Source organism: Tursiops truncatus, chromosome 19, assembly GCF_011762595.2.
Source record: "Tursiops truncatus isolate mTurTru1 chromosome 19, mTurTru1.mat.Y, whole genome shotgun sequence".
NCBI classification, from domain to species: Eukaryota; Metazoa; Chordata; class Mammalia; order Artiodactyla; family Delphinidae; genus Tursiops; species Tursiops truncatus.
The window spans coordinates 45,057,318-45,085,215 of record NC_047052.1 but is presented as its reverse complement, the minus strand read 5'-3'; the positions used below and the strand labels follow the sequence as shown (position 1 = coordinate 45,085,215).

The window sequence follows — 27,898 nt, the reverse complement described above, 5'->3', positions numbered from 1 at the left end:
GCACACAGAGAAGCCAGTATTTACCAGTTTGGCACAGAAGGATTTTGATATTTTATAACTTATGTGGCTGAGTGGTACAAACTAATTGAACATGAGTCCTCACAAGGTCCCGCAGCTGGTGCTGAAATGCAAAGTGAAAATTCAAGCAAAATGGGAGAAAGGCCTGGGATGAGCGAGCCACAGGTTGCATGTTCAAAGTGGCCCAGGAAACGAGGGATGAGGGTGGGTGGCAGTTGGGGCAGGTAAGAGGCTCAGGATATTGGCTTCTTCCTCAAGGTTTCCTTAGTGTCAGTCCTGTTCTCCCCTGCCACCTTGGAGACAACTCTGGAGATGCCCCCAGAGCTCTCCCCAGATTTGATCCCAGAGGTGTTGCTGAAGGCCCCGGTGTCAGAGGCGATACTGTAGATGTAAGATTCCCAGGCGATGATGTTGTTGATCTTCCAGCAGAGGACGTTGCAGACCTTCACCACATAGGGCGACAGGAGGCAGGAGATGACGTAGAGGATCACCAGACCAACGAACAGGCTGGCTGACACCTGCAGACACCACACAACAGGCATGGGTGGGCAGCCTGGGGGCCCCCATCCACGCAGCAGGGCAGCTCCAGGGCAGCCACTCACCATGAGGATGAGGAAGGCCCGCCTGGCACTGAGTGGGAGCCCGTGGATGTGCAGCTGGAAGGTGAGCTGGTAGTCGCAGTATGTGCTCTTGTCCACACCTCTGTTGGGGGATGGGGTTCAGGATCGGGGGAGGAGGCGGTCACCCCACAGGAAGCCCCTGAGCCCACCTGGGCCATGTGTCTGGCTCACCTATTGCTCACCAACACCTTGAAGAAGAACTCGGAGGCAAAGATGCTGTGTGGAATGGTGTCATGGCACGGGGAGTTCTCCATACAGAGCCACCTGGGGGCCCAAGTTCAGGCACTTGTAGTACAAATCATGCCTAGCACGTGCCATTCCCTGACCTTCCCCTCTACCCCACAGACGCTGGGTGAGTACTAACTAGGTGCAATCTCCTCCCTTTCTCCCTGATTCACTCCTTCACCCACTTTAGCCAGTAAGGCTGACCGAACCCCTCCCAGGTGACAGGCTGTTTGTTCACTCATTCATTTCCTCACGTCTTTACATCTCCAGCTGTCAATTCCTCTGTTACTATGCGTTCATCTAGATTGTGGATGGTATACCTATTAGGTGCCACCCCCTCATTTATTCTTTGCTACCTTTATTCCTTCAGCCCACAAGTGAATCTGGAGCAGCTACGAGGTACAAAGTCACATCTTCATTCATATATTCAATAAACACAGGTTGAATACCGAATAGGTGCAAGTTGGCTACTTTGTTCATTCATTCACTTCCTTCATTTGGTCATGGCATCATTTTCTTCCTTTCATTATTATTATTCCTTTCATTATTATAGGGCCAGTTACTGAGGCCCTACATGCTTTTTTTTTTTCGGCGGTGCCTCACAGCTTGCGGGATCTTAGTTCCCCGACCAGGGATTGAACCCAGGCCCCCCCAGCCGTGGAAGCACTGAGTCCTAACCACTGGACCACCAGAGAATTCCCCCTATACTAACTTATTCCTTCATTGTTTTATTCATTCATTAATACTTCCATTCAAATGTCAATAAATGTCTACCATGGATGAATTAACTTGTTCATTGTCTCATTCAACAAATATTATTTGTCTATTCTGGACCTGGACTATAAGGGAGACAGACCCCACAGGAGACAGTGACAGCTCAGAGGGGTAAGGGCTGGGAAGGAGGAAGCACAGGCAGAGGGGTCAGGGTGAGAATGGGGAACGTACAAGAGGACATGAGAGCAAAACTGTCCCATCTAGAACAGTCAGAAAAGTCCTCCTGGTTGAAGTGGCATCTGAACTAAGGCCTGAAGAAAGATTAAGAGGGACCAGTCCTGCAGACAGAGGGTCCAGCTTGTGTAGAGATCGGTCTCATTTGAGGACCGCAAAGGCAGTCAGTGTAGCTTGAGGACCAGGAGGTCTCCCAGAGGCAGAAGGGATGGACAGGCCCGACAGACTGTAGGGGAGAAGGGGGCGTGCAGTCGGCCGGCACTCACTCAATGCCTAAACTGTTGTGGGACAAAATGTTGAAGGCTGAGTCCTCGGTAGTCGTTGTGTTTCTTGTGGTCCAGATGAGGCTGCCAGTCCTGTGCTGGAAGCGGTAACCTCAGTGGGGCCGGGGCCTCAGCGGGCAGAGGCCCCAAAGGGAGAGGGGGCAGTGGGCGGGATTGGGTGAGCGGAGCCTCCTGCCGTGGGCGGGGCCGAGTATGTGGGATGCTAGGAGCCTGGGCTGTGGGTGGGGCCTGAGACACCAAGATGGGCGGGGTTTGCAGCCCAGGGTTGGTCTGTGGCTGGGAAGATGCAGGGGCCTGCAGGGGAAGAAAGGCCGATTATGGGCCCGGCCCACAGGGATTACTTGTCCAGGGGGCTGTTGAAGCGGTAGATATCCTCCTCGCTGTATTCCTTGATGGTGTCCAGGGTGGGCCCGCCGCCCACCACCTTCAGCACGTAGCTGCCGGGAGCAGAGGTGCGCACGGACTGTCCAAAGTCCTGCATCACCTCTACCACCTCCACCCCCACTTCCTCCCCCCTTCTCCCCACCCCCCGACTCCCCACCTCACTCCTGTCAGCCGCTGGCTTGGCCACGACTTTACCTGCCCTGAAAACTGCCAGAGTCTCCCGTCACCAAATCTTGGATCAAGAAGAATGGGTAGAAGACTGTGGGGTCGGAGGAGTTGAGGCGGGGAGGAGAAATTAGCTCGGAAGTGGAGGATGGAGAGGGGAAGAAGGAGAGACGAGTGGTCCAAGGGGAAGAGCAGAGGGTGCTGGGGCAGTGAGCGGGCAGGGAGGAAAGGCCTGGGAGGGCAAAGTAGTGGGGGCAGAGGACACTGAACATTGAGAGGAGGGGGCTGGACACGCACTGTCGCGGAAGAGGAAACAGGGCATCTCGGGGTCGACGTGCACGCAGTCAAAGTAGTGTTTGTTCTGCAGGCGGTTGTACTCCAGCGTGTAGGTGATGTCAAAGGCAAGGCGCTTGCCTGGGGGGCAGCCGATAAGTACTGGCACCATCAGGTTGCCCTGAATGGGAGGAGAAAAGCCTGGCTCTAGGGGTGGGGCAGGGAAGACGCCCCTCCTCCCACACACACCACCCCTACCTGCCAGGCTCACTCTCACCAGAGGGCAAGGTGATCATTATTATGATCGTTAAAACAATAATAACTGCAAACACTTAAGCAGCTCTTGCTATGCACAAGGCACTGAGGAATGGCCTCAGTGCCTTACATACTCAAATTTATTTAATCCTCAAAACAACCTTGTATGATACAGACCATTAATATCTCCATTTTAGAGATGGCAAAAGGGAAGCACAGAGAGGTCAAGTCACTTATTAATTATCCAAAGCCACACAGCTGGTAAGTGGTAGAGCTGGGATTCAAACTGAGACAGGTTGCTTCCAACTGCCTCCAGAATAAGACATACAAAACCACTAACACCTGCACCTATGAAGCAAGGACTTGCAAGGTTGAGGGAATTCCCTGGCAGTTCAGTGGCTGGGACTCCGGGTTTTCACTGCCATGACTCCAGGTTCACTCCCTGGTCGAGGAACTAAGATCCCGCAAGCCTCGCAGCATGGCAAAAAAAATTAATTTTTAAAAAATAAAATAGGGCTTTCCTGGTGGCGCAGGGCTTTCCTGGTGGCGCAGTGGTTGAGAGCCCGCCTGCCGATGCAGGGGATATGGGTTCGTGCCCCAATCCGGGAAGATCCCACTTGCCGCGGAGCGGCTGGGCCCGTGAGCCGTGGCCGCTGAGCCTGCGCATCCGGAGCCTGTGCTCCGCAGCGGGAGGGGCCACAACAGTGAGAGGCCTGCGTGTCGCAAAAAAAAAAAAAAAAAAAAAAAAGATAAAAAAATAAAATAAAACAAAGGGCTGAGGTTGAGACTGAATTCTCAGACAGTAGAGCTGGGGGAAGCATGGGGTATATGAGGGAAGTAGAGCCCAGGATGGGGGTTAGGGATCTGGGAACTCCCGTGACATTGTCATTGGGAATGAAAGGCTTCTGGCCCATTCTGGGGGTAGGGCCCAAGGATTTCACCCAATTGTCAAAAGGACGTGGACATCTGGAGACTGTGGGCTGGGCTTGATGTCTACCGCGGAGAGGCGTCGTGGCCACAGATTAAGCAGTTCCCATGCTCGCCTGAGCCAAAGACTTTACACCTATCAGCCACTGAATCACTGGGGCGTCTAATGGGCGTCTCAGATTCAATCTATCCACAGGCCACCTCTGTTTATGGCGCCTCACCCCTGCAAATTCAGGCTAAAAAGCCTTGGCCTCATCCTGGAAACCTCTCTTTCTCTCACCCCCACATGCAGTCCATCCAGAAATACCGTTGTCTCTAAACTTCAAAATAGAGCTATTCCCTTCCCCAAACCCCCAACTCCTCTGCTCCACCCTGGCTGGCCCATTTCCTCCCTGCTCCCGCCCCTCCACCCAGGCTGTCTCCCACATGCAGCCAGAGGGACTCTGTGAACACCTGAGTTGCTCCTCTGCTCAGATGCCTCCCATGTGACCTGCCCATCACCGCTTTGACCTCATCTCTCTCCATGGTCCTCCTTGCTAGCCCTGATCCAGCCATGCCTGCTCCCTGCTGTTCCTTTAGTCTAACACATGAAACATACTCCTGCCTCCAGGCCTCTGCCATCTGTCCCCTCTCGCTGACATGCTTTCCGGCACATAACTGCATGCTCACTTCCTCCCCTCCTTCAAGTCTTTGCTCAAATGTTTCCTCCTCGGCCAGGTCTTCCTTGAACCATCCTATGGAAAATGCTAACCTACCCCAGGCCCCTTGCTCACTACTGTTTTCTCCTAGCACCCATTGCCCTTAACATACAATATCTTTTATTTCTCTTGCTTATTATCTGACTCTCTGTTCTGGGTTGAATTGTGTGTCCCAAAAAGATATTAGGACCAGGGAAGTCCTAATTCCCTGGTACCTGCCCATGTGACCTAATTTGGAAGAGGGTCTTTACAGATGTAATCAAGTTAAGATGAGGTCACACTGGATTAGGGTGGACCCTAGTCCAATGACCAGTGTCCTTATAAGAACAGGGAAATTTGGACACAGACGCATAGGGAGGAGGCCTTGTGAAGATGGAGACAGAGATTGGAGCAATGCATTTACAAGCCAATGAATGTCAGGGGCCATCAACGACCACCAGAAGCTAGGAGAGAGTACAGAACAGATTCTCTCTCAGCACCTCCAGAGGCCCGCGAACCGCAAAAAAAAAAAAAAAAAAAAAATGGAGATGTTAACTTTGACTTTCTAGGGTTAAGGTAAAGACCTTAAAAATAATGCATATCACTAAGGATAGAAGGAAATTGTTATTGGGCCGAGGTCAGTCACTCTTCCTTGAATTTGACCCCAAATATTCCATGTGATCCAAGGAGTTGGGAGCTGTTACAAGCCCCCCCCCCTTTTTTTTTTTTGTGGTACGCGGGCCTCTCACTGTTGTGGCCTCTCCCGTTGCAGAGCACAGGCTCCGGACGCGCAGGCTCAGCGGCCATGGCTCACGGGCCCAGCCGCTCCGCGGCATGTGGGATCTTCCCGGACCGGGGCACAAACCCGTGTCCCCTGCATCCGCAGGCGGACTCTCCACCACTGCGCCACCAGGGAAGCCCGACAAGCCCCTTTTTTTAACTGCCCTGGGTCATACCAACCCAGGAGGAAGAAGCACCAGGGTCTGTCTCCTGGAGAGAGGGCAGGGAAGTGGGTGAGAACAAGGCTTCCTCTACCACTTATTAGCCCCCAGGGTTACTCTGAGCATTTTGTCTGCATCTCTCTGAGCCTCAGTGTTTGCCTCTATGCAAAGGGGATACTGCATGTGTAAGCAAGTGAAGAACCAAGGACCCAAAGGCTTGAACAAGGCGCATGTGAACAGGCAAAGGAAGAGCGAGGTATGAAGGAAGGGCCAAGCTGGCCCACATGCCGCCTTTGTGCCAATTGGAAAAAGAAGCCCTGTGTGGCAGATACTTTCCTTCTCCCTGCAGAAAAGTATCAGAAGGAACATACAAGCTTGCGTGCAACCTACACTGAGCAGCCCTTTCTGAAAACACGAATGGATTAAAGGAGGGAGTGGGCGGCTGGGCGGGTGAATGATGAAAGTGAACGAGAAAGAAGAAATTAGGAAGGCATTCAAGGAATTCCCAGAAGGAGCCCTCAGGTTCTGCCCTGTTGAGACTCGACCCAACCCCTTCCCTCCCAGCACAGGGCCCAGTACCCCAAGTCCAATACTTGCATGCGGGGCCCCTGGTTCGTGTTCTGGAAGCAGTGCCCGGACGAGCCCACCACCTGTGAGTAGGAGATGATGACTGGTGGACCCCACGGGCCCAGTCTTTTCCCTCATCCGCATCCCTCCCCTCCAGGCTGGGAACGCACCTTGAGGAGCATGGAGGTTTTCATGAGGTGATGTCCACTAATGCCCTGATCAAAGCAAAACCTTTTATCACTGAGCGTAACCTGGGGGTGGGGGCAGAAATGAAGGGGTCAGCGGGCCAGAGGGAGGACCCAGGGACAGTTCAAATAACCGCGGGCTTCTAACAGGTCCACTGCCTCAGTAGCTCCGCCGTCACCTCAGCTCCTCCCCTCCACCTGGTCTCACCCAGAAAAGCACCGAGTTGCGATTAACAAGGACCTCCTCCTTCACCACCGCCTCGATGCATTCCGGGTCGGCCAGCACCACAGCCAGGCCCACCTTGCTCTGCAGCTGGAAGGAGGGGCCTGCTTGGAGCAGAGGGAGGGGTCAGGGCGCCGCACCCGACAGAAGCCCCGCCCCTAAGGCTCCACCCGGCCCCGCCCACAGACCGTGCAGGGGCTCCGGCTCCCGGGCCGTCAGGAAGACCGAGAAGCGGTAGCTGGTGCCCTTGTCCAGGAAGATGCGCTCGGGCAGCTCGTTCTCAGCCTTAAGGTCGTAGATCTTTTCGTAGCTGGCCATGTCAACGTGCACACTGCCAGCGCTCCGCCAGTTGCTGGCCAGGTAGAAGTAGTAATCCTGAGGGACGGGATGCGGGGCAAAGACAGTGCCCGGACAGGGGGACGGTGAGGGGGGATCCGGGCTCGGCCCTCCCACCGATTCGCCACCCTCTCCACGCACCTGGTCCTGCTTCTTGTTCTTCCACCAGCGCCAGGTGGGGTCGTGCACCGGGTCCGCATATGGCTGCGGGGACCGCCAGCACCTTGAGGGGGGCCAAGGGGCGTGCCCAGGCAGGCAGTATCCTCCGAGCCCTTCCTAGCCTCAGTCCCAGCCCCTGACCCTGAAATCGGCCTCAAGCCCCGCTTTCAGCCCGACCGCCACACCCCCAAAGCCATCCCCCGTGAGCCGTGCTCGACCCCCTCTCCAGCCCGCCTTAGCCTCGGACGCACCGAGGCGGCTCTGCTCTGCTCCGCCCTCCGCGGCGGTTCTCCCGGCCATGCAGGCCTTGCCTTCTACGGCTCTGCGGTCCCGCCTCACACAAGACCCGGCCCCGATGGCCCCGGCCGCCGCCAGGCGCCCACCTTGTCGTACTTCGAGTGCAGCCAAAGCAGGTAGTAGACGAGTCCCTGATAGACAGCGAGCGAGTTGTCGCTGTGGAAGCCCCCGGGCTCCAAGACACGCGGCGGCTGCGCCCGGTAGCGCTCCTGGCGCGTGTAGATCTGCGGGTTGGGCAGGTCCCGCAGACGCATCACCGTGAAGGGGCAGAAGTTGGTGAAGGAGAGCGTCAGGTGGCTCCTGAGCGGCGGTAGTGGAGGACGGCGGCTGACTTTTCCGTGCGTGCACCAGGAGCCTCCGCAGGCCCCCTTACCAGCCCTGCGCTGCTGACTACTCAAGGCTAATCCATCCCTGCCCTTCCCCCTCAGCCTCAGCCCCTGGTGCCCCTGCACACGTTCACGTGGTCGGCCCTCGGCCGCACAGGCCAGAGTCCTGGACCGCATCCTAGACTCTCCCCCACCCCCTCCACGGTACTCCACCTCCAAAGTGTCCTCCCCCCTCCCCCCTCCCCCCGCTGCCTCCCTGGGCTCCTCTGCAGGTGAGCAAAAGGATCACTGCTGAACACAGTAAAATCTGACCGTGGAGCCCCTCCCCTTAGTCCCATGGTGGTTCCCCAGGCCCCTCAAGATGAAGTCCAAGTTCCTCCCTGTGACCACCAGGCTCACCTTGTCCACCCCGCCACCACTGCACTCTAACAGCACCGCATTCTCTCAGTTCTTTGATCAGGCAATCTCCTTTCCTCCCCGGGGCCTTGGCACATGTGGTTCTCCCTGCCTGAAACACCCTGCCCCATGCTATCACCTGGTCAATTCTTCCTCACCCTTCAGGTCACAGCTCATGCACCTCTTCCTCCTTGAAGCCCTCCCTGATGCACCCTGTCCCCAGGCTGGGTCAGACCCCTCCTTTGAGCCCAGCGGTTGTCACTGGGGATGGCTTGATCTCCACCCCACCCCCACCCCCCGAATGGGAGCTTCCCACAGGCAGCGCCTAAGGCTCTGACTGCTGCTGTGGTCCAGTATCTCCTCACCCTTGCCGCTCCAAGAGGTAGTCGTTGCTGATCTGCTGGTACATCAGAAGCTGCTCCACAGGCACAAGCCTCTTGACGAGCCTGCCCTGCTGGTTGTCTATAAGGTACACCAGCTGCAGCGAGAAGGCAGGGCCACATGAGCGGTCCTGCAGCTTCCCCATGTCTCCCCCATAGTCCCCCGCTTAGCACCTGGTACAGTCCGTGGTCTTCGTAGAAGAGGGTGACCATGGTCTCATTGGGGGCGTAGAGAGAGGACTGCTGCATCACCTGTAGGCTGACGTGCACCTCCCAGCCCTTGGATGGGAACAGCTTGTACACCTGGTAGCTACCCTCCAGGAGGTACCAGATCTGGGGGTGAGACAGCCGGGTGTGTGTGTGTGAGAGTCATGGGCCCTGTGACCCCCACCTCTCGCTCTGCCGAGTGTGAGGGCCCCATTCCCTGAGGGGTGAAGCCTGGGAGTTCACCTCCAGCTGGGATCGGGTAAGCCATCTCTCTACTTCCCAGACCCAAACACCTGTGCTTACAGCCCTCACTCGCCATGATAAATTTCTTCAGTGTTTTAGTCTGCTTGAGTTTCTATTACTTGCAATGTAACCATTCCTAATATATACACTCCCTGGAGGCCTGGGATCCAAGGAATGAGCCCTCGTTTTTCCTTCTCACTCTTTGCACCCTCCCCTTGGCCTCAGTTTCCCATCTCTGCACTATTGCCCACCGTCTCATCCCCCAACACATTTTGCTCTAGATCTCACCTCCTCCTTAGCTTCGACCTGGAGGATCCCCTCCAGCCTCCAGCATGTCCCCCCTCCAGGTGGCCTCCTCTGTGAAGCCCTCACTGACACACACACCCCCAGACCGGGTCTGAACTTCCATAGATGCTGTTTCCGCACTGCAGCCCTGGCTGCTCTGAACCATCACAGTCTGGGAATGAGTCCATCTTCCCAACTGGACTGGGACCCTGTGAGGGCAGGGCCCAGGACTGATTCATTGGCCACTGTGTCTCCAGCACTGGATCAATATTTATGAACTGAACTGCACGATGGAATGAAAGAGGACCCCCTCTGGAAATGACATCATGACTCTGAGCACAGGTTTTTCACTCTGCTGAGTGACTTTGGAAAGATACTTATCCTTTTTGAGTTTGAGGGTTCTCAGCTATAAATGGAGCTTTCGTTGCCCTTCCCCTGGGTCCCTGAGGACGTTCCCTCTCCTGGGCCCCTTTACCCTGACAGGGGAAGAAGGGAAACCCTTGGGATTTGGGGGTGGGCAGAAAGGAAGTGGGGAGAGGGGCAGGGCAGCCCACCTCCTCAGTCTCTGTGACAATAGCCGTGTCCCCATAGAACGAGTTAACCAGGTACTTGATGGACAGCTCCTTGGGGAAGTCCGCCAGGTAGATGAAGTTTTTACTGTTATAGCTGCAGGGGCAGAGGTGGGAGGTAGGGGCACCAGGCAAAGCCCTGGGAAATATCTGCTTCCCCAACTAGGCCTGACACGATGCAGGAACCATTTACTCAGTTCTCCACCAGCCTTGTGAGAACACGCAAAGGAGGCCTGGGACTCTAGTTTCTGCGCCACACTCCAAACCCTCTGGCTGACCTGCCCATCAGTGAACAGGAAGGTTCAACCAAACTGGCAGTTTGCCAACAGCCCATGGAGTTGGCTCTGGGACCCCTGGATTCCTGAGGGGTGAAAAGCATCCTTACCTTTCCCCAGACAATGCCGTTCTATTGCTCACATAGGTTAGGTCCTCATATCAGGTTTCATCTAAGAAAGGGCTCCCAGCTTTAAACTATCAGCTTCCCCCATCCCATCTCTGCCCACCCCAGCTCATTTTTCCCCCATCACAGTCCTGGTAACTTCTGGACTTGGGCATACTCTGAAAACTTGGTGACTTCAGAAAGGACCCCCACCCTAGTGGGGTTGGGGAGGCCAAATTGTACCCGGCCGCATACCTCTGCAGGAGGAAGTTGCCCCAGATGAACAGCAGGTTGTTATACGGGTTGTAGGACATGCCCTTGGGTACCATCGGGAAGTTGGTGTAAGACTCTGTCCCTAGGACCATCAGGAACTCCAGGCCTCGAGCTGGCAGGGGCAGAGGCAGAGTGGACACAGCAGTGAGGTGGGGTCACTTGGGCCCCTCCTAACCTCCCCCCCACTTTTTCAGCCCCCTCTTCCCTCCCCTCCTACCGTCAGGGATGAATTCCGGGATGGTGTAGAGGACAACCAGGTAATCACTGACTACAGGTGGGGAAAACACAGCAAAAATCTCCTGAGGCCCTGAGCTTTCAAGACCTGAAACTGAGCAGGTCCCCAGCTCCCCAACCCCTCCCCAAACCCTCCAACAGCTTCCCGTTTGGGCCCATTAATCTTTAGAATTTCTTTATGTGAATAATAAAAAGACACTTCCTCTGAGAGGATACAGTCCTGTTAGGGCGGAGGACCTGCCTCCCTCCTCTGACTCCTTGGCTGGGGAACACCAGGCACAGCCTAAACAGCTGTACACGGCAGCCCTATTCTCACTTCATCAAATCAAATCAAATCTCCTCACTGTGAGCCGCAAGGCCCTTCCAGCTCTGGCGTCTGCCCACATCTCCAATCTCCCTCCTCCCCTTTCCCCTCTGTTCTAGTCTCATTGACTTCCTCTCAGGCTCTTCAGCCCAGACGGCCTGTTCTCCACCACTGCCCCTTACCTAGCAGTGGCACGAGCAACATTTCCCTCCAGCTGTCTGCTGGGCACAGATTCCAAAGGATGGGCCCGCAGTTCACACTCCGAGCTCCTGCCCCTTCCCACTCAGCCCCCTGCCCCCGCCGTGGCGCCCCATTTACCCAGGTCATAGCTGACCACCTGGAAATACTTCCTGGTGGAGGGGTCTTCGATCTCCACCAGCAGCAGTAGATTGTAGTCACCAGCAATGAATACGGCCCAGGTTATGGAGCAGTTGACAACTGGTAGGGAAGGCAGAAGTCCAGAGCAGCCCCCAGATCCCGTCCTTCTCCATAGTCTCTGTGACTGCCACATCTATCCCAGTGACTCTCCACCCATCCCCAAGAAATTGCCCATCCTGTCCTATGACCTCTCCCACCCTTCGCTGCTCTCCCACACCTTCGATTTCCCCCCAACCCCCCCAAACCCACCCCACCCCCTGCCCACTGCAGACCCATCTGGGAGCTGGGTACCTAGTATCCCACTGCACACGGACCGCTGCCTGGGCAGCAACTCGAAGGACACGCGGCCATCTGCAGAGCAGGGCAGGTCAAAGCTCAGGCCCTTCCCAGCCTGTCTGGCACCCCACCACACCAGCTCTCCAATTATGCCTGTGCCTCCTTCTTAGTCCCAGGATTCCCTGGGGCAGCTCTCACCCAACTGGCCTTTCAGTCATTCACAACTGGCCTATCAGAATATGTCTGCCAGGCTTCCCTGGTGGCGCAGTGGTTGGGAGTCCGCCTGCCAATGCAGGGGACACGGGTTCGTGCCCCGGTCTGGGAAGATCCCACATGCCGCGTCCGCGGCTGGGCCCATGAGCCACAGCCGCTGAGCCTGCGCGTCCAGAGCCTCTGCTCCGCAACGGGAGAGGCCACAACAGTGAGAGGCCCGCATACCCCAAAAAAAAAAAAAAAAAAAAAAAAAGAATATGTCTGCCTGGACTTCCCTAGTGGCGCAGTGGTCAAGAATCCACCTGCTAATGCAGGGGGCACAGGTTCGAGCCCTGGTCAGGGAAGATCCTACATGCCACCGAGCAACTAAGCCCATGTGCCACAACTACTGAGCCTGTGCTCTAGAGCCCACGAGCTGCAACTACTGAGCCTGCGTGCTGCAACTGCTGAAGCCCGCGCGCCTAGAGCCTATGCTCCACAACAAGAGAAGCCACCGCAATGAGAAGCCCACACACTGCAACGAAGAGTAGCCCCCACTCGCTGCATAGAGAAAACCCGCACGCAGGAACGAAGACCCAACACAGCCCAGAATAAATAAATAAATTCTTTTAAAAAGTTTAAAAAAAGAGAATATGTCTGTCTCTGGTCACAGTATTTGGCTCAGGTCTGAGCATGTGACCCAGAATGGGCCAATCAGAATGCACCCTGGGATCTGTGCCAGAGCCAGTGGGGAAGAGTCCACTCTCACTCTCTCGGGGTGACTCAGACTGGTGGGAGATGTGAGCCCCAAGTTCCTGGAGGCCATCTCTAACCCTCGTGAGGGGAGTATCTATCTGAAAATGAAGCCAAATCACAGGGCTAACAATGATAAACCCTTGAACAGTACCATGTCCCTAGCACTCTCCTAAGACCCTATATAGGTCTATTTAATCTTTATATCAACACGATGAGGCAGGTACTAGTTAGTACTATCAGCCTCATTTTGCAAATGAGGATATGAGACCAAAAAGAGAGGTTAAGTCACCTATCCGGAGCCGCCAGTGACTTGAGCTGGTGTGTTAGAGCAGTCTCTCTCCAGAACCCGTGCTATAATCCCTATGCTATACTACCTTGCCAAGAGACAGAGTCCTGAGGATATACCCTGTAAGCCCCTGGATCCAGCTATGCCTGACGTTGGCTCCTGGTCTTTTCACTTATATGTCTACACATTTTTTATGCTTAGACGATTTTTAAAAAATTTTTTGGCCATACCGTGCAGTACGTAAGTATCTTATTTCCCCAACCAGAGATCGAACCTGTACCCCCTGCAGTGGGAGCCCAGAGTTTTAACCACTGGACTGCCAGGGAAGTCCCTGCTTAAGTGATTTTTGAATTGGGCTTCTACCCTTTGAAACCAAACACATTGTGAAAGATACATAACGCACCCCAAGCCCTGCCCCTACAAAGGCGTAAGCCCATATCGACTCACAGGGAGAACCTCCAGCCTGGGACCCCTCCTGAACGAATATGGTGAGGGGTGAGGGCCTGGGGTCAGAATTCTTAGAAGTGAGAGGGTACAGAGGTACCAGGTACCAACCTTACCCGTGATGGTCCCAAAGTGGACGTAACCTTCGTGCTTGCCAGTGGTGAGGGCCATGACATACTCGGAGCCATTGCTATGGAAATGCACAGGGCACAACTTCTTGATGCACTCGTTAGCCAGGACACGGACCCATCTCCCTGTGGGGGCCAGCACAGACATTTGGGCCTGGCACCTGCGCCCCCATCCACATTTTCCAGGCCTTAATGAGCCTGTTATCTGTCTTCTCCCACTGGAGTGACTGTTCAGTGTGGCGTCTGAGGGGCCCTTGGTATAGGGCCCCAGCTGCCTTTGCGAAAATCCCCCCACCCCCGCTCACACTCTGCCCACAAGGTTCAGATTGGGCTGACCCCACTCTTCTATTCCCCTGGCCAGAGGATGGATTCTGAGCTGGGCATGTGACCAAGCTGGGCAAATCAGAGACAGTTCTCAGCCTGCAACCGCTAACAAAGAGATATTCTTTCCTGCCCCCCACCTCCACCCCCGGCATAAAAGCCTGCAGTTGCTGGATGGAGTGGGGGCAGTACCACAAAGATGGGCCTAACAGCTGCAGTGAGCCCCGAGATCCAGCTGTGCCTGAAAACAACATGCTCCTGAGTTTTCCAGCTATCTAAGCCAATAAACACCCGTCTTTGACTTAAATCTCTTTTAACTTGGTCCTTCCCACTGTCAAAGTGCCCTAAGAAAGAAAGGGAGAAAAATAAAGCTGTTGGGAACACTTACTAACTAATGAAATATGGGTTACAGTACAAGTTTCTGTGACTCTGTAAGTTGACATCTTTCATTTAGATAGGGCAGGGGCAGAAGGTGAGAAGAACTAGGGCTTTGGTATCATTTAACAGATGAGGCTGAATCAGAAGTCTCTCTTTTTCCTCTCTGATCAATCTCCCTCATGGCACTGCCTCTCCAACGGCCCATCTCTGTTTCTCTCTTTGTACGTCTTTTATCTGACTCTCTGCCACTCCCCAACCCCACACATTTCTCGCTTGGTATGCAACTCTCTCCGGTTTGTCTTTCTCTCTCTGCACGTGTGTGTGAGTGCGCGTGCACCCGAGTGTCTTGCTCTCTGCTCCCTCCCTTCACTCTCACACCTCTCTCTGCCCTTAGTCGGTTCACAACTCCTGGGAAGGTCTGGATGAAAGCCTCACCCCAGCATATAGAGGGTAGGAGGAGGCCCCTGCAGGGCGGCAGTGATGCTTCAGGGGCTTGGGAAGTCCCTCCAACATCCCCCTCCCCACTCATGGAAATTCCATTCCCAGGCGTCTCCAGTGATGGATTCACTGAGGTGCCCTCCCTGGGGCTCCAACAGGCAGGTCCCCTTGCCTAGGATGCCAAGGACACACGGGTATGTGACCTGGCCAGGGCCCCCTCACCGCTGCCACGGTTGCTTTCGTGGAGTGTGGTATAGGTGCCCGTGAAATAGTAGATGAGCTGGTTCTGCCGAATGAAGAGGGTGCTCTCGGTGGCGATGGCATCATAGATGGTAGCAGTGAAGCTGGTCTGGGGGCAGTAGAAGGAGCCTACCCAGCAACTGTCAATGCTCAACTGCAAGGGAGTAGAGCCGCTGGTAAGCAGGTGGCCTTGGTCTCAGCCCCTGTGTCCTCCCTTGCCTCGAGGCACCAGCTCTGACAACTGCTTGGAATGAACACATGCGGCTGCCCCCAGGGTCCCCTCCCTGCGCACACTGCAGCAGCATCTTGGTGGCCAAACTTCCCCTGCAAGCAGGTGACCCAGGCCAGAGGCAGTTGGGGCTTTCTGTGCTCCCTGGAGTTGGGCAGTACACAGCATACTCAACAGTGCTCAGCAGTCCTGGTTCTCCGGGCCACAGTCAGGGCTGTACTCACGTGGATCCAAAAGATTCTAAGTTTGCCCGAGGCACACTTTTAATAATCCTATTCTATCTCGAACACGATTGGCTGTCAGGCTGACACCATCTGAACTTATGACCAATCACCAGCACTGGCAATATCACTAACAGTGGGAAAGTACCACCAATGAAGGGCCTAAAAGATTGAGTCTACCCAGGATCGAACTGGGCCCCCTGCAGTGGAAGCATGGAGTCCTAACCACTGGACCACCAGGGAATTCCCTGGTTTTTGTTTTTTTTTTTTTTGCTGTACGCGGGCCTCTCACTGTTGTGGCCTCTCCCGTTGCGGAGCACAGGCTCCGGATGCACAGGCTCAGCGGCCATGGCTCATGGGCCTAGCCGCTCCGCGGCATGTGGGATCCTCCCGGACCGGGGCACAAACCCGTGCCCCCTGCATCGGCAGGCGGACTCTCAACCACTGCGCCACCAGGGAAGCCCTCTTTTTTTTTTTTTTTTTTTTGAGTCTAAGTTTAACCAAGCTTCTAGAACTCGCTACCAGTTTATAGGCAATATAGGGTGTTATGGACAGAATTTATATGTTGAAGCCCTAGCCCCCATCATGACTGTATTTGGGCCTTTAAGGAGATAATTAAGGTTCAACAAGGTCATAAGGGTGGGGCCCTAATCCTATCAGACTGGTGTCCTTATAAAAAGAGAAAGAGACACCTGAGATCTCTCTCTCCACTCATGCCCACAGAGAAAAGGCCATGTGAGGACACAGTGAGAAGGTACTTTCTGCAAACCCAGGAGAGAAACCAACCCTGCTGACACATTGATCTTGGACTTCCAGCCTCCAGAACTATGAGAATATAAATTTCTGTTGTTCAAGCCACCCAGTCTATGGTATTTTATTATGGCGGCCTGAGCAGACCAATACATAGGGTCAGAGGAACAAGTTGTAATCGATTTTGTGAAGAAGCAAACAGCCAAATTCTATGGGACAAAAGGCCTGGTTTCTTAAATTGCCTGAAAAAATGTAGGGTATTAAAAGACGTAACAACTAAATGCAACGTGTGGGTCCTGATTCAAACAAAGCAACTGTAAAACACATTTTTGGATCATTGGGGAAAATTGACTATGACCGGGTTAGATGCTATTAAGGGGTTACTGTTAATTTTGCTGGGCATTATAATGGCATTGTAGTTTTATTTCTTAAAAGTTCTCATGTGGGGCTTCCCTGGTGGCGCAGTGGTTGAGAGTCCGCCTGCCGATGCAGGGGACACGGGTTCGTGCCCCGGTCTGGGAAGATCCCACATGCCGCGGAGCGGCTGGGTCCGTGAGCGTCCAGAGCCTGTGCTCCACAACGGGAGAGGCCACAACAGTGAGAAGCCCAAAAAAAAGTTCTCATGTGTTAGGGATACTTCCTCAGTTATTTCCAGAATTTACAGGTGAATGGTATGATGGCTGGAATTTTCTTTAAAATATTCCAGGGAAAAAAAAATAGTGGGATTAAAAAAAAAAGGCAAAATGTTAATTATTGAAGCTGGGTTCATTATACAATTCTCTACTTCTGTGTTTGATTGAAATTGTCCACTAAAAAGTGGAATTTTTCACTAACTTTTCCAATAAAAAGCATATATCAAAGTAACACTCTAAGTTCTGATGCTGAGGGAAATTTCATCAAGTTAAGGGTAACAAGTACATTCTCACTTCCCTACCCTATTCAGCACACAAAAGATTTCTACAGACTACAGACATTGTTGCTGTGCCCGGTGAAACTAGCCTCTACCCTCTCAATGTGTCATTTTGATTGGTTGTCATACTTCATCTATTGCCCTGTTAATATTTAAAGTGCTGCCTCTGTTTTCTGGAAGAAATACTTGGAAATTTTCTTTGTTAAACCAGAAAAGGATCATCACATCTCCCTTCTCCCACATACGTGAGAAAAAGAAAAGCTGTGAGTCAGCTGGATTTCTTATTTGAGCAGAGCTTGAGAGTTCTGACTCATTTAACTCAAAAAGCAGCATGGTGGGTGTCTCTGGCCGCAGTGATTGAGTCAAGGTGAGCAAATGGTGAGCCACACCAAGTGGAAGGAATCTTGGGATTTGGGGGTTAGAGGGTAATGGGAAAGATCTTTCCCACTGGATGTGGGCCTGAGATGCAGCCTTTGCAATTCCAAGGACAGAGATGTTTGAGCATAAAGTCAATACAGAGGAACCAGGTCCGAGAGATGGAGAGAGAGCAACTCAGTCTTGGTGACATTGTTTGAAATCCTGGGTCAAGCCGGACCTGAAGTCCTGGATATTTTGGTTACACAAACTTACAAATTTCCTCTTCCATTTTTGGCAGGTGGCTAGTTGGGCTCCCAAATCCCTTTCTCCCATATTCTTTGGTAATTGAGTTTTAGCAGGGCATGTGCCACCCAGATAGAAATTATACTTCCCAGCCTCCTTTGCAGTTGGATGTAGCCAAGCAACTAATTCCTCAGTAATGGAATGTGAGTGGAAGTGAAACTTGCTTAAGAGAAAATAGCTTGCCCTTCATTTCTGCTCCTTCTCCTTCCCAGTTGGCTGGAATATGGACGCAGGCATGACCCAGCTCTGATCACACTGATGAGATCAACACCTGGGGCCTAGAGGATGGTAAAGCAGGAAAATAGAAGGGACTGTGGTTTCTCACTTCTGAACTGTTTGGGGAATGAGCAACAGCAACTATTTAAGCTATTCTCTCTCAGGAGTCTCTTTGTTACAGGGTTTTTATTTTTATTTTTTGGCCACCCAGCTTGCAGGATGTTCCCTGACCAGGGATTGAACCTAGGCCATGACATTGAAAGCCCAGAATCCAAACCACTAGGCTACCAGGGAACTCCTGTTACAGCATCTAAACCTGACCAACTCAGGGCCGAAGAGAGCCGTGTAGGGGGAGGATTCCTATGGGACCCTAGGGGCCGTCTAGAAGGGAGTGGTGAGGTGAAACAAGAGGAAGGAAAACAGAGAGGAGACAACAATATGGGGAAAATCCCTGTGATTAAAGAATGAGAATAAGTAGGCTTCGATTTTGGAGTGATGGAAACTTTTTGGAAACAAGAGTTGGTGGTTGCACAGTATCAATGTAATCAATGGTACTAAATGGTTCACTTTAAAGTGGTGAATTTTAGGGACTTCCTTGGCGGTCCAGTGGTTGGGACTTCGCCTTCCAGTGCAGGGGGTGTGGGTTCGATCCCTGGTCGGGGAGCTGGAATCCCACGTGCCTCGAGGCCAAAGGGCCAGGGCATGGAACAGAGGCAGTGTTGTAATAAATTCAATAGAGAGTTTAAAAAAATGGTCCACATCAAAAAAATCTTAAAAAAAAAAAAGTGGTGAATTTTATGTTTCATCTTGATAAATTAAAAAGAAAAAAAAAGAACAAGGATGACTGAAGTTCAAACTGCACTTTTCATTCTCATGACATAAACCGCCTTCTCTGTCCTCCAAATCTCTTCAGCAGAATCCACATCGGCCACATACTTCCTGTGGGTGTGTTTGGGTCAGGAGCGTGAAAACTGAGCAAGGTCTGGAAAGACTTGGGCCAGAACCGAGAGAGCTGACCCAGGACAGGGAGACTGTCAATGAAATGAGATCAGTAGAAGCCGGAATTCATGGCCAGAGGGACCTGAGAGAACATTAGTCCACGTGGGGTTGTCAGAAATCACGTGCGGGGCTTTCAACCTTAAGGGGAGGAGGCTAAGGCAATCTTTTGGGGTTGCTGTCTGCACAGCTGTTATCTTGGACACAATTAACAACCAGCATCTTATCCCCCCAACCTGTGGCAAAGCTAGCCTGATTTCACTCTGGGGGAACCATCCTTTCTCTGCCTCTTGTCTCGGCTGCCGTCCTCACTAGGATGGATCTCATGACCTGTGCTAAGCCAGCTGTCACATTCCATTCTTTTGGGACACATGACTCAAGCTGGGCCAATCAGGACAAAGCAAACAAATTTCAAGGGTTTTTTGTTTGTTTGTTTGTTTTTAAAGTTATTTGGGAAACAGACGCTCCCTTTCTCTCTGCCTGGGAGTTGGGATGATACGAATCACACTGAGGATGGAGTTAATCCAGAAGAAGTGGAACCGAAAGCTGGAGTCCTCATGTGAGCCCTGAATCAAGCCAGGCATGCAGGCTGAGCTGTGTCTGGGCTTTGCAGTTAGGCACACCTACTAAATCCATTTCTCTGCTTAAACCAAACTGGTTTGCAGTTCTCCCTACAGCTGCAATTAATTCAAACGTGTTTGTCGTTCACACCAAAAGAACCTTGCTTCAGACACTCCTTCCCTGTTCCGGGAATAATATAGGTTCACAATGCTGAACTTGAAACCCTAGGGGCCAGACGTGTATCGAAATTCAGAATTTTCCAGTTTAGAAGGTAAGATGGCACATATATACCATCCAAACCCCAGTGGGGTCTGGGGCAACACCCCATAATCAAACTCCTTAATATTTCTGCAGGGCAGTATCTGAATAGTAACACTAAATGGAATGCATAAAGACTAAAAAAAGTAGCCTTTGTTAGCTCAGGTCGGAGTTTCTCAACAAATACATTTTAGCCCTAAACTTCTGAAAACGCCGTTTCAAAGATTTTGGATTTCAGAATTAGAAATGGTGGACCTATAAGTAATGATAGCTTTGACTCACGTAGTGCTCATTCTGTGTCCGGCTGACATTAATTTATACCATCCTCGCAATGGTCTGTGAGGTAAATATAAGTATTGCTCCCATTTTACAGATGGGGAATCTGAGGCCCAGGTAAAATGACTTGGCCAACATCACACAGCCAGGAGGTGGCAGAACCAGGACCTGAACCCAGGCTGTCTGGTTGCAGTCTTGTCTTTCATTCATGCTATTTGCCTCTCATTGGTGGTAGGTCTTTGGGGACCTTTCTCTGGTCCCAGGCCCCCCCACCATTTTAGGAGCTGAGGCCCAGACCACCATCTGCCCTACATCAACTCACCTCCACGAGAAAGAAGTCCTTGAAGTTTGTGTCAGTCAGCAGGATGGCCTTCTCCTCAGGGATGCCGCCCAGGATGAACACAGGTGCCTGGTCCACAGTGTACCACAAGGGCCTCGACGGGACATTCACAAAGTACCGGGGTATCAGATTGAAGAGCTGCGGGGCAGGGGCAGGAGGGCTGCTCAACACGCCCCTCCCTTCCCTCTCCCACGGTTCCGTCTATTTGCCCCATCGCCTCTCTGATCTCATCCCCCAGCACTCTCCCTCTCACCCACTCTCTCCCGGCCACATGGGTCTCCCGCTCCTCAGAGCCTTTGCACAGACTGCTCCCTCTGTATCCCCTGGTAGCCACGTGATTCCCTTTACCCAAATGCCAAGCTTCTCAATTACGCCTTTTTTTTTTTTTTTTTGGCCACGCTGCGCGGCTTGTGGGGTCTTGTGGGATCTTATATCCCCGACCAGGGATCGAACCTGGGCCCTCCGAAGTGAAGGCACAGAGTCCTACCCACTGGACTGCTGGGGAATTCCCACCAGTTATGCCTTTCTTGAGCATTCCATTAAACACTGCCGTCCCCTCCTGCACAGACCCAGTTCCCCTCACTCTGAATTCTCTCCAGAGCACTAACTACCTTTTAACCTACTACAGAATTTACCTGATTTCATGTGTACTGGTTTGCTGTCTGTCTCTCCCACTAGAATGTCAGCTCTAAGAGAGGACAGGGGTTTGGGTCTGTGTGTTCACTGTTATGTTCCCATGGTGCCACACTGTGTGCTCAGGAAGTGCCTGCTGAATGAATGAATGAATGAATGCACTGTGGTTAAGAATATGGGTGCAGGAGTCAGGCAGACACAGTTTCAAGTCTCGTTCCATGTGTACATGCCGAGAGCCTGTGGGCAAATGGCTCCACCCTTTTGGGGCCTCAGTTTTCTCCTCTTTAAAATGGGTATGTGAGAGTACCTTCCCTCACAGGTCACTGTCAAGACCTAATGTGATTGTGCATTTAGCAGGGCACGTCGCCAGGGGCCCAGCACACAGTAACTGCTCTGTAAATGGAATCTGCCGCTCGTTTGGGAAGTACTCAGGGCCCCAGCCTACTGTCTTTAACCCCCTCTTCTACCCTTCCCACCATCCGGGCCCCCCTCACCTCATTTCCCACAGTGAATTGGAGTGTGTTGTCTCGCTGTCTCTCCAGGAAGCCGTTGATATTCACCTGAAACCTGGAAGTGGGTGTGGGGCATGCATTCCAGCTCCTGCTACAGCTCACTGCCACCTCCCTGTCCAGTTCCCTCCCTTTGGGCTCCTCCTGTCTTCTTTGGGGATCCGGGGATTAGGAAGCCCTTCCCAGAGACTACCCCCTGCCCCAGGTTTGGGAAAGGGCACCTTTTATTGGGAATGAAGGGCCCCAGGCCGTTGCTGCTAACGTCCACGCGCATGACCACGCTGCCGTTCTTGATGGGCATGGGTGTGTACCAGCTCATGAGACACACTTCCTCTGCATTACACCTCTCTGCTGGCAGGCAGGGGGTACTGAGGCTGCTGGGGCCTTCCAGCAGCAAGCCCCCGAGGCCACAGACCACTGGGATCCCCCTGCAACTCCCCACGCCTCCCCTCAGCCATGGACCCCACTGGGGCCTCTGTGCGGTCCCATCTAGGCCAAGCAACCTGCTGACGCCTCCCCAGGCCCCCCTCCAGGTCAGACACCTCTGTGAGGCCCCCAACAAACCCCCACGCCCACCAGGTCAGAGGCCCCTTTGATGGTCCCAGCCTCCCCTCAAGGTCATGAACCCTGCTGAGGTCCCTGGCAATGCCCCCACATGCCCGCCATGCTGTGACCCCTCCAGGAGCCCTCCAGGCCCACCTCTGCTGCGGAAGGGGGCTGCCTCCATCTGGATCTGCAGCTGCTCTATCTTCCAGCGATGGAAGTTGACTGGGGACTGGAAGGTGACCAGCACCACCGGCTTCAGCCCCGTCAGGTGGCCCTTGCGGACCAGGGCCTCAGAGGACTGAGGGCGAGATGGCCCCACAAGTGTGTCCTTAAGATAGCCTGTGGGTCCCGCTGCCTTGACCTTACCTTTACTAGCCTGTCTTCTCCCTGGGGCTGGGTCAGGAGAGCAGACTCTCCACTGAGGGAAGGTTAGAGAACATGGTTTAGGTTTGGGGCTGGGGCAGGGGATGGGCCAGGCTAGGAGATGAGCAGAAGTGCTTTGGGCTGTGGAGGGAGTCAGGAGGTCTTCCTGGAGGAGGCGAGTCCAGAGCAAGGTCCTCAGACAGAATTTGGATGTAGGGAATGCATGGGGAAAAACAGCATGGGATAAGCAAAAACGTAAAGGTGGGAGTGCCTAGCACCCAAAATACTAGCAGCCTCTTCCCTCACTTCAGGGATTTCAAGTCCCATTCTTGAGGCTTCTACCCCACCCCCTACCCAGAGAAATTAGAGTCTCTGCCATCGCCACCAGGTTTGTGGGCTGGGGCCTGGGGCTGAGGGTGGGATGGGGCAGTTAGACAGAAAGGAACTGGGGAAGAGGGTGACGGGGCAGCCAGGGACAACCTCCCAGAGATGCCAGGATCCTGGCTGGGCTAAGAAGGGAGGGCAGGGCTTGAGCGGAGATGGAAGGAGAAGATAGGTGTTCTAGGGTATAGAACAGCATTAATTTTTTTTTTTTTTTGGCCACACCGTGCGGCATGCAGGATCTTAGTTCCCCAACCAGGGATTGAACCCGTGCCCCCCGCACTGGGAGGGCCCACTGGACCACCAGGGAAGTCCCTAGAATAGCACTAGCAAAGGCTTGGAGGCATCCCCAAGAGACAGCTGTGCTCAAGCCACTGTGGGCAGGGGTGTGGGGGCAGCTGTGAGATGCGGGCGGGAGATTTAACGGGTCTGACCCCTTTTGCACAGGCCTTCATCCTGAGGAATGCCTAGGCCGGGGCCCTTTCAATCCTGTCCCCTACACCGGCCTCAGCCCTGCCTCAGGGTTTCCAATCATAAGGTAGCAGGTGCTGGTGGGCGGGGACCTCCTCCCCGTCAGGGCTACAGTGGCCTTGACCACCCTGGTGCTGTCCACCCTCAACTCCTGCCCGGACTGAGCATCAGCCCCCTCCCTGTCTCCTTGCTGCTGCCCTGCCCCCCATTCAGCCTGTGAACACCCGAGTCCCATCACATCCCTCCTCTGCTCAGAACCTTCTCATGGCTCTACCTCACTCAGGGGGAAAGCCAGGTCCTCACTATCTCCTCCCACTCTCCCCCTCGCTCACTCTCTTCCAGCCACACAGGCCTCTGGTCGGTTCCCCATACACACTGGCTTCCGTCCTGGCTGTTCCCTCAGCCCAGATGTTTTCCCCAGTTCTCCGCATGTGTGTCCCTCTTCATCATTCCAGTCTCTGCTCAAGCTTTTCAGAGACCTTCCCCAACCACCCCAGCTAACACCCTCCTTTCTGACATATCACCTCATTTTATTTTCATCTTTGCACTGATTACTGTAATAAATTATTTTATGTATTTACTTGCCAATTGTCTGTTTCCCTGGTGGACTGCATCCAGAAGAAAAACCTGGCCACGTTGTTTATCATTGTACTGCCTTCCCCACCCCGTTGTGAAAAAAAAAAAGAGGATCTGACTCAGAGCAGGTGTTGCATGAACAGAAAAAGGAATTCACAGATAAGGAGAGAAGGCTCATGGAGTAAACTCTCTGCCCAGGGTCACACTCTAGAAACTTGTTGCTAGCATTCACTGAGCCCTGTCTATGAACCAGGCACTGTGCTAAGTGCTTCACACTTACTTAAGCATTTTATGAAGTGGGTATGATCATTATTGGACCCTTGTTAAGGATGAGGAAACTTTGGTACAGAGAAGTTAAGTAACTTGCCTGAGATCACACAGCTATTATGTAGCAGAGCTGGGATTTGAAGCCAGGCAGCCTGGCTCCACAGCCCAAAGGATTCACTATCATGCTATACTTCCTCCAAGTAACGTTAGCTAATGGCAGATTCAAACCCAGGTCTGTAGCCTCCAGAACTTCAGTTCTAGACCACAACATTCTACTGTCCTCAGAAAGCTTACTTGAGCCAAAACAGTCTTAAAGAAGAACAAAGTTGGAGGACTCAAACTTCCCAATTTGAAAACTTAATACAAAACTACAGTGATCAAGACTGTGTCGTACTGGCATATGGATAGACATATAGAGCAACGGAACAGAATTATACCCAGAAATAAACCCTTATATTTATGGTCAATTGATTTTTGACAAGGGTGCCAAGACAATTCAATGAGGAAAGAATAATCTTTTCAACAAATGGTACTGGCATAACTGGATATTCACATGTAGAAGTTGGACCCCTACCTCACACCATATACAAAAACTAACTCAAAATGGATCGTAGGCCTACACGTAAGAGCTAAAACAAACAAACAACTCTTAGAAGAAAACATGGAAGTAAATTTTCGTGACTTTGGTTAGGTAAAGCCTTTTTAGACAACACCAAAAGCACCAGCAACAAGTGAAAAAAAATGATAAATTGGACTTTATCAAAATTAAAAACTTTGGGGCTATTGTATGATACGTGAATTATATCTCAATAAACATAAAGCTTTTGTGCTTTAAAGGACATCATCAAGATAGTGAAAAGACATGGAATGTGAAAAATATTTACAAATTATATATCTGATAAGGAACTAGTATCCAGTATATAAAAAGAAATTTTACAATGCAACAGTAGAAAGACAAATAACCCAGTTTTTAAATGGGCAAAGGAGCTGAATAGACGTTTCTCCAAAGAAGTTAAATGGCCAACGAGCATATGAAAAGATGTTCAACATCTCTAGTTACGAGGCAAATGCAAGTCAAAACCACGCTGAGATACCATTTCACACATACTAGATACTAGACATACCAGATGGCTATAATCAAAAAGATGAGCAAGAGCAAGTGAGGATATAGAAAAAACTGGACCCTTCATACATTGTTGATGGGAATATAAAATGATGTGTAGCTGCTTTGCAGAACAGGCTGGCAGTTCCTCAGAGGAGAAGCAGAGTTAACATATGACCCAGCAATTCCTTTCCTAGGTATATAGTGAAGAGAACTGAAAACAGATGTTTACACAAAAACTTGTACAGACATGTTCATAGCAGCATTATTCGTAACATCCCCCCTCAAAAGTGGAAATAACCCAAATGTCCATCGATTAATGAATGGATAAGCAAAACGTAGCACATCAATACAACTGAATATTATTACTCAGCCATAAAAAGGAAATACTAACGCATGCTACAACATGGAGAAGCCTTGAGAAGAAGTCAGATACAAAAGGCCACATATTGTATGATTCCATTCTTTTTTTTTTTTTGCGGTACGCGGGCCTCTCACTGTTGTGGCCTCTCCCGTTGTGGAGCACAGGCTCCGGACGCGCAGGCTCAGCGGCCATGGCTCACGGGCCCAGCCGCTCCGTGGCATGTGGGATCTTCCCGGACCGGGGCACAAACCCGCGTCCCCTGCATCGGCAGGCGGACTCCCAACCACTGCGCCACCAGGGAAGCCCCTGATTCCATTCTTTATATGAAATGTCCAGAATAAGCAAATTCATAGGGGAAAAAAGTAGATTAGTGGTCTCCAGGGGCTGGAGGGATGGGGGTACAGGGTTTCCTCTTGAGGTGATAAAAATGTGCTGGGGGGACTTCCCTGGTGGCGCAGTGGTTAAGACTCCTCGCTCCCGATACAGGGGGCCCGGGTTTGATCCCTGCTCAGGGAACTAGAGCCCACATGCTGCAACTAAGGCCCAGCGCAACCAAATAAATAAATTAATTAATTAATTTAAAATAAAATGTGCTGGAACAAGATAATGGTGATGGTTGCACAACTTTGTAAATATACAAAAAACTATTGAACTGTATCCCGCAGCTTGCAGGATCTCATTTCCCCAACCAGGGATGGAACCCGTGTCCCCTGCAGTGGAAGCTCAGAGTCGTAACCACTGAACCGCCAAGGAATTCCCGAACTGTATATTTTAAAATAGTGAACTTATGGTATGTGAATTATATCTCAATTTTTTTTTTTTTTTTTTTTTTTTTTTTGCGGTGCGCGGGCCTCTCACTGTTGTGGCCTCTCCCGTTGCGGAGCACAGGCTCCGCGGCCATGGCTCACGGGCCTAGCCGCTCCGCGGCATGTGGGATCCTCCCGGACCGGGGCACAAACCCGCGTCCCCTGCATCGGCAGGCAGACTCTCAACCACTGCGCCACCAGGGAAGCCCTATATCTCAATTTTCGAAAAATATTTTCTTCACTTTATTGAGGAAAGTGTTTTGTTGTTGTTATTTTGTTTTGTTTGGCCGCGATGTGGGGCATGCGAGATCTTAGTTCCCGGACCAGGGATGGAACCCGTGTCCCCTGCAGTGAAAGCGCGGAGTCTTAACTACTGGACCGCCAGGTAAGACCCTATACGTCAATTTTAAAACATGGAAATAGAAAGCTTACTTGAGCACCAACTATGTGCCTCGTGGGATACTGGGAATTTTCTTGAATCTTTAAGGTCCCTAGGGTCTGGTGGTGCCACCGCTATTCAAATGTTAGAGATGGAGAAACTGAGGCCCCAACAGAATGAACCCACCCCCTCTGCACCCACTCACCTCTCCCTTGCAGGAGTAGTTGATCTTCAGGTAGTAAGGAAAGCCCAGGTATGTCTGCAAGGAGAGGGTGGGCAAATGTCCAGAGCCCAGTGGGGTGCAGGTCCAGGACCTCTCCCGTTTGCCTGACACCAGTCCCCTCACCTCGTCCGGGTCGATGGGCGCGTCCACTAGCTGGCTGAACACTTTGTCCACTGTGTACAAGGGCTCTTGATCGACGAAACGATCGCTCGCGTCCTTCTTGCCTACTGTCTCAAAGTTGTTCAGGACAACTTGCCAGGTGCACTCCTGGGTATTCTTTATCGCCCACAACCTCCACGGTGCCAACAGCACCACCAGCAGTGCCCACAGCGTCTGCAGGACTCGGAGCCTCGGCCACGCAGGGCCAGCAGGGGACATCTCGGGGCAGTGGATAACGTGGCTTCAACCTGGAGAATGCGGAGGTCACCAGCCTGCAAGACTGTTCTTGGTAGGCGCCTTCTGAGATCCCGCCTCGCTCCGGTGCTTCGTCCAGTCCCTGCTCCTGGCCCCGCCTCTGCTCAGACGCTCCACTCCTACTTTTGCTCCTCGCTCCTCTCCCGCTCTTGCTCCAGGCTCCACCCTTGTTTTGTTCCTGGCTCCGCCTCTGCTCCAGAACTCGGCCCTGCCCCAGACCCTGCATCTACTACACTTCTGGACCCCGCCTCTGCTACTACTTCAGGTCTCGCCCCTCTTGTTGCTCCTGGCCACGCCCCTACTCCTGGTTTCGTCCGGCCTCCTGGCCTCTCCCCTTAACCTTGCCCCACACTTCTTTCCTCTTGCCCCTGCTCTGCCTCCCACCGCTACTCTTCACTGGGTCTCGGTTTCTGTTTCTCGATTTAGCTGCGCCCCACCTATTTTCCCCAGTTCCTCTGGTCGCGAACCTGCACGTGGCTCCGCCCCCACTTCTTGCCCCGCCCCCCACTTCTCTTCGCACCGCCCCATTG

At 52.5% G+C, this 27,898-nt stretch overlaps 1 protein-coding gene across 28 annotated transcripts; it reads right to left on the bottom strand.

Annotated features, from left to right (window-relative positions):
* Window positions 1–27: 27 nt before the first annotated feature.
* CATSPERG (cation channel sperm associated auxiliary subunit gamma) lies at window positions 28–27,898 on the bottom strand. 28 transcript variants are annotated; one of them, XM_033843940.2, is made up of 28 exons: window positions 27,078–27,887; window positions 26,937–26,990; window positions 22,176–22,320; window positions 21,698–21,824; window positions 21,462–21,534; window positions 20,317–20,472; window positions 14,900–15,071; window positions 13,529–13,666; window positions 11,750–11,809; window positions 11,399–11,518; window positions 10,760–10,810; window positions 10,525–10,654; window positions 9,876–9,987; window positions 8,761–8,919; window positions 8,572–8,684; window positions 7,571–7,784; window positions 7,170–7,232; window positions 6,881–7,067; window positions 6,678–6,796; window positions 6,455–6,535; window positions 6,311–6,367; window positions 2,942–3,098; window positions 2,675–2,738; window positions 2,437–2,532; window positions 2,078–2,167; window positions 810–902; window positions 621–720; window positions 28–536 (listed from the first exon to the last, which is right to left on the bottom strand). In XM_033843940.2, the coding sequence occupies exons 1-28, from the start codon at window positions 27,330–27,332 to the stop codon at window positions 252–254; spliced, it is 3,471 nt and encodes a 1,156-aa protein (XP_033699831.1). In that variant the 5' UTR covers window positions 27,333–27,887; the 3' UTR covers window positions 28–251. The 28 variants fall into 28 exon arrangements, 20 of the variants coding, with proteins under 20 accessions (XP_033699831.1, XP_073651898.1, XP_073651902.1 ...); XM_073795797.1 differs by having other exon boundaries at window positions 6,881–7,232; window positions 27,078–27,889; XM_073795801.1 differs by having other exon boundaries at window positions 26,937–27,886.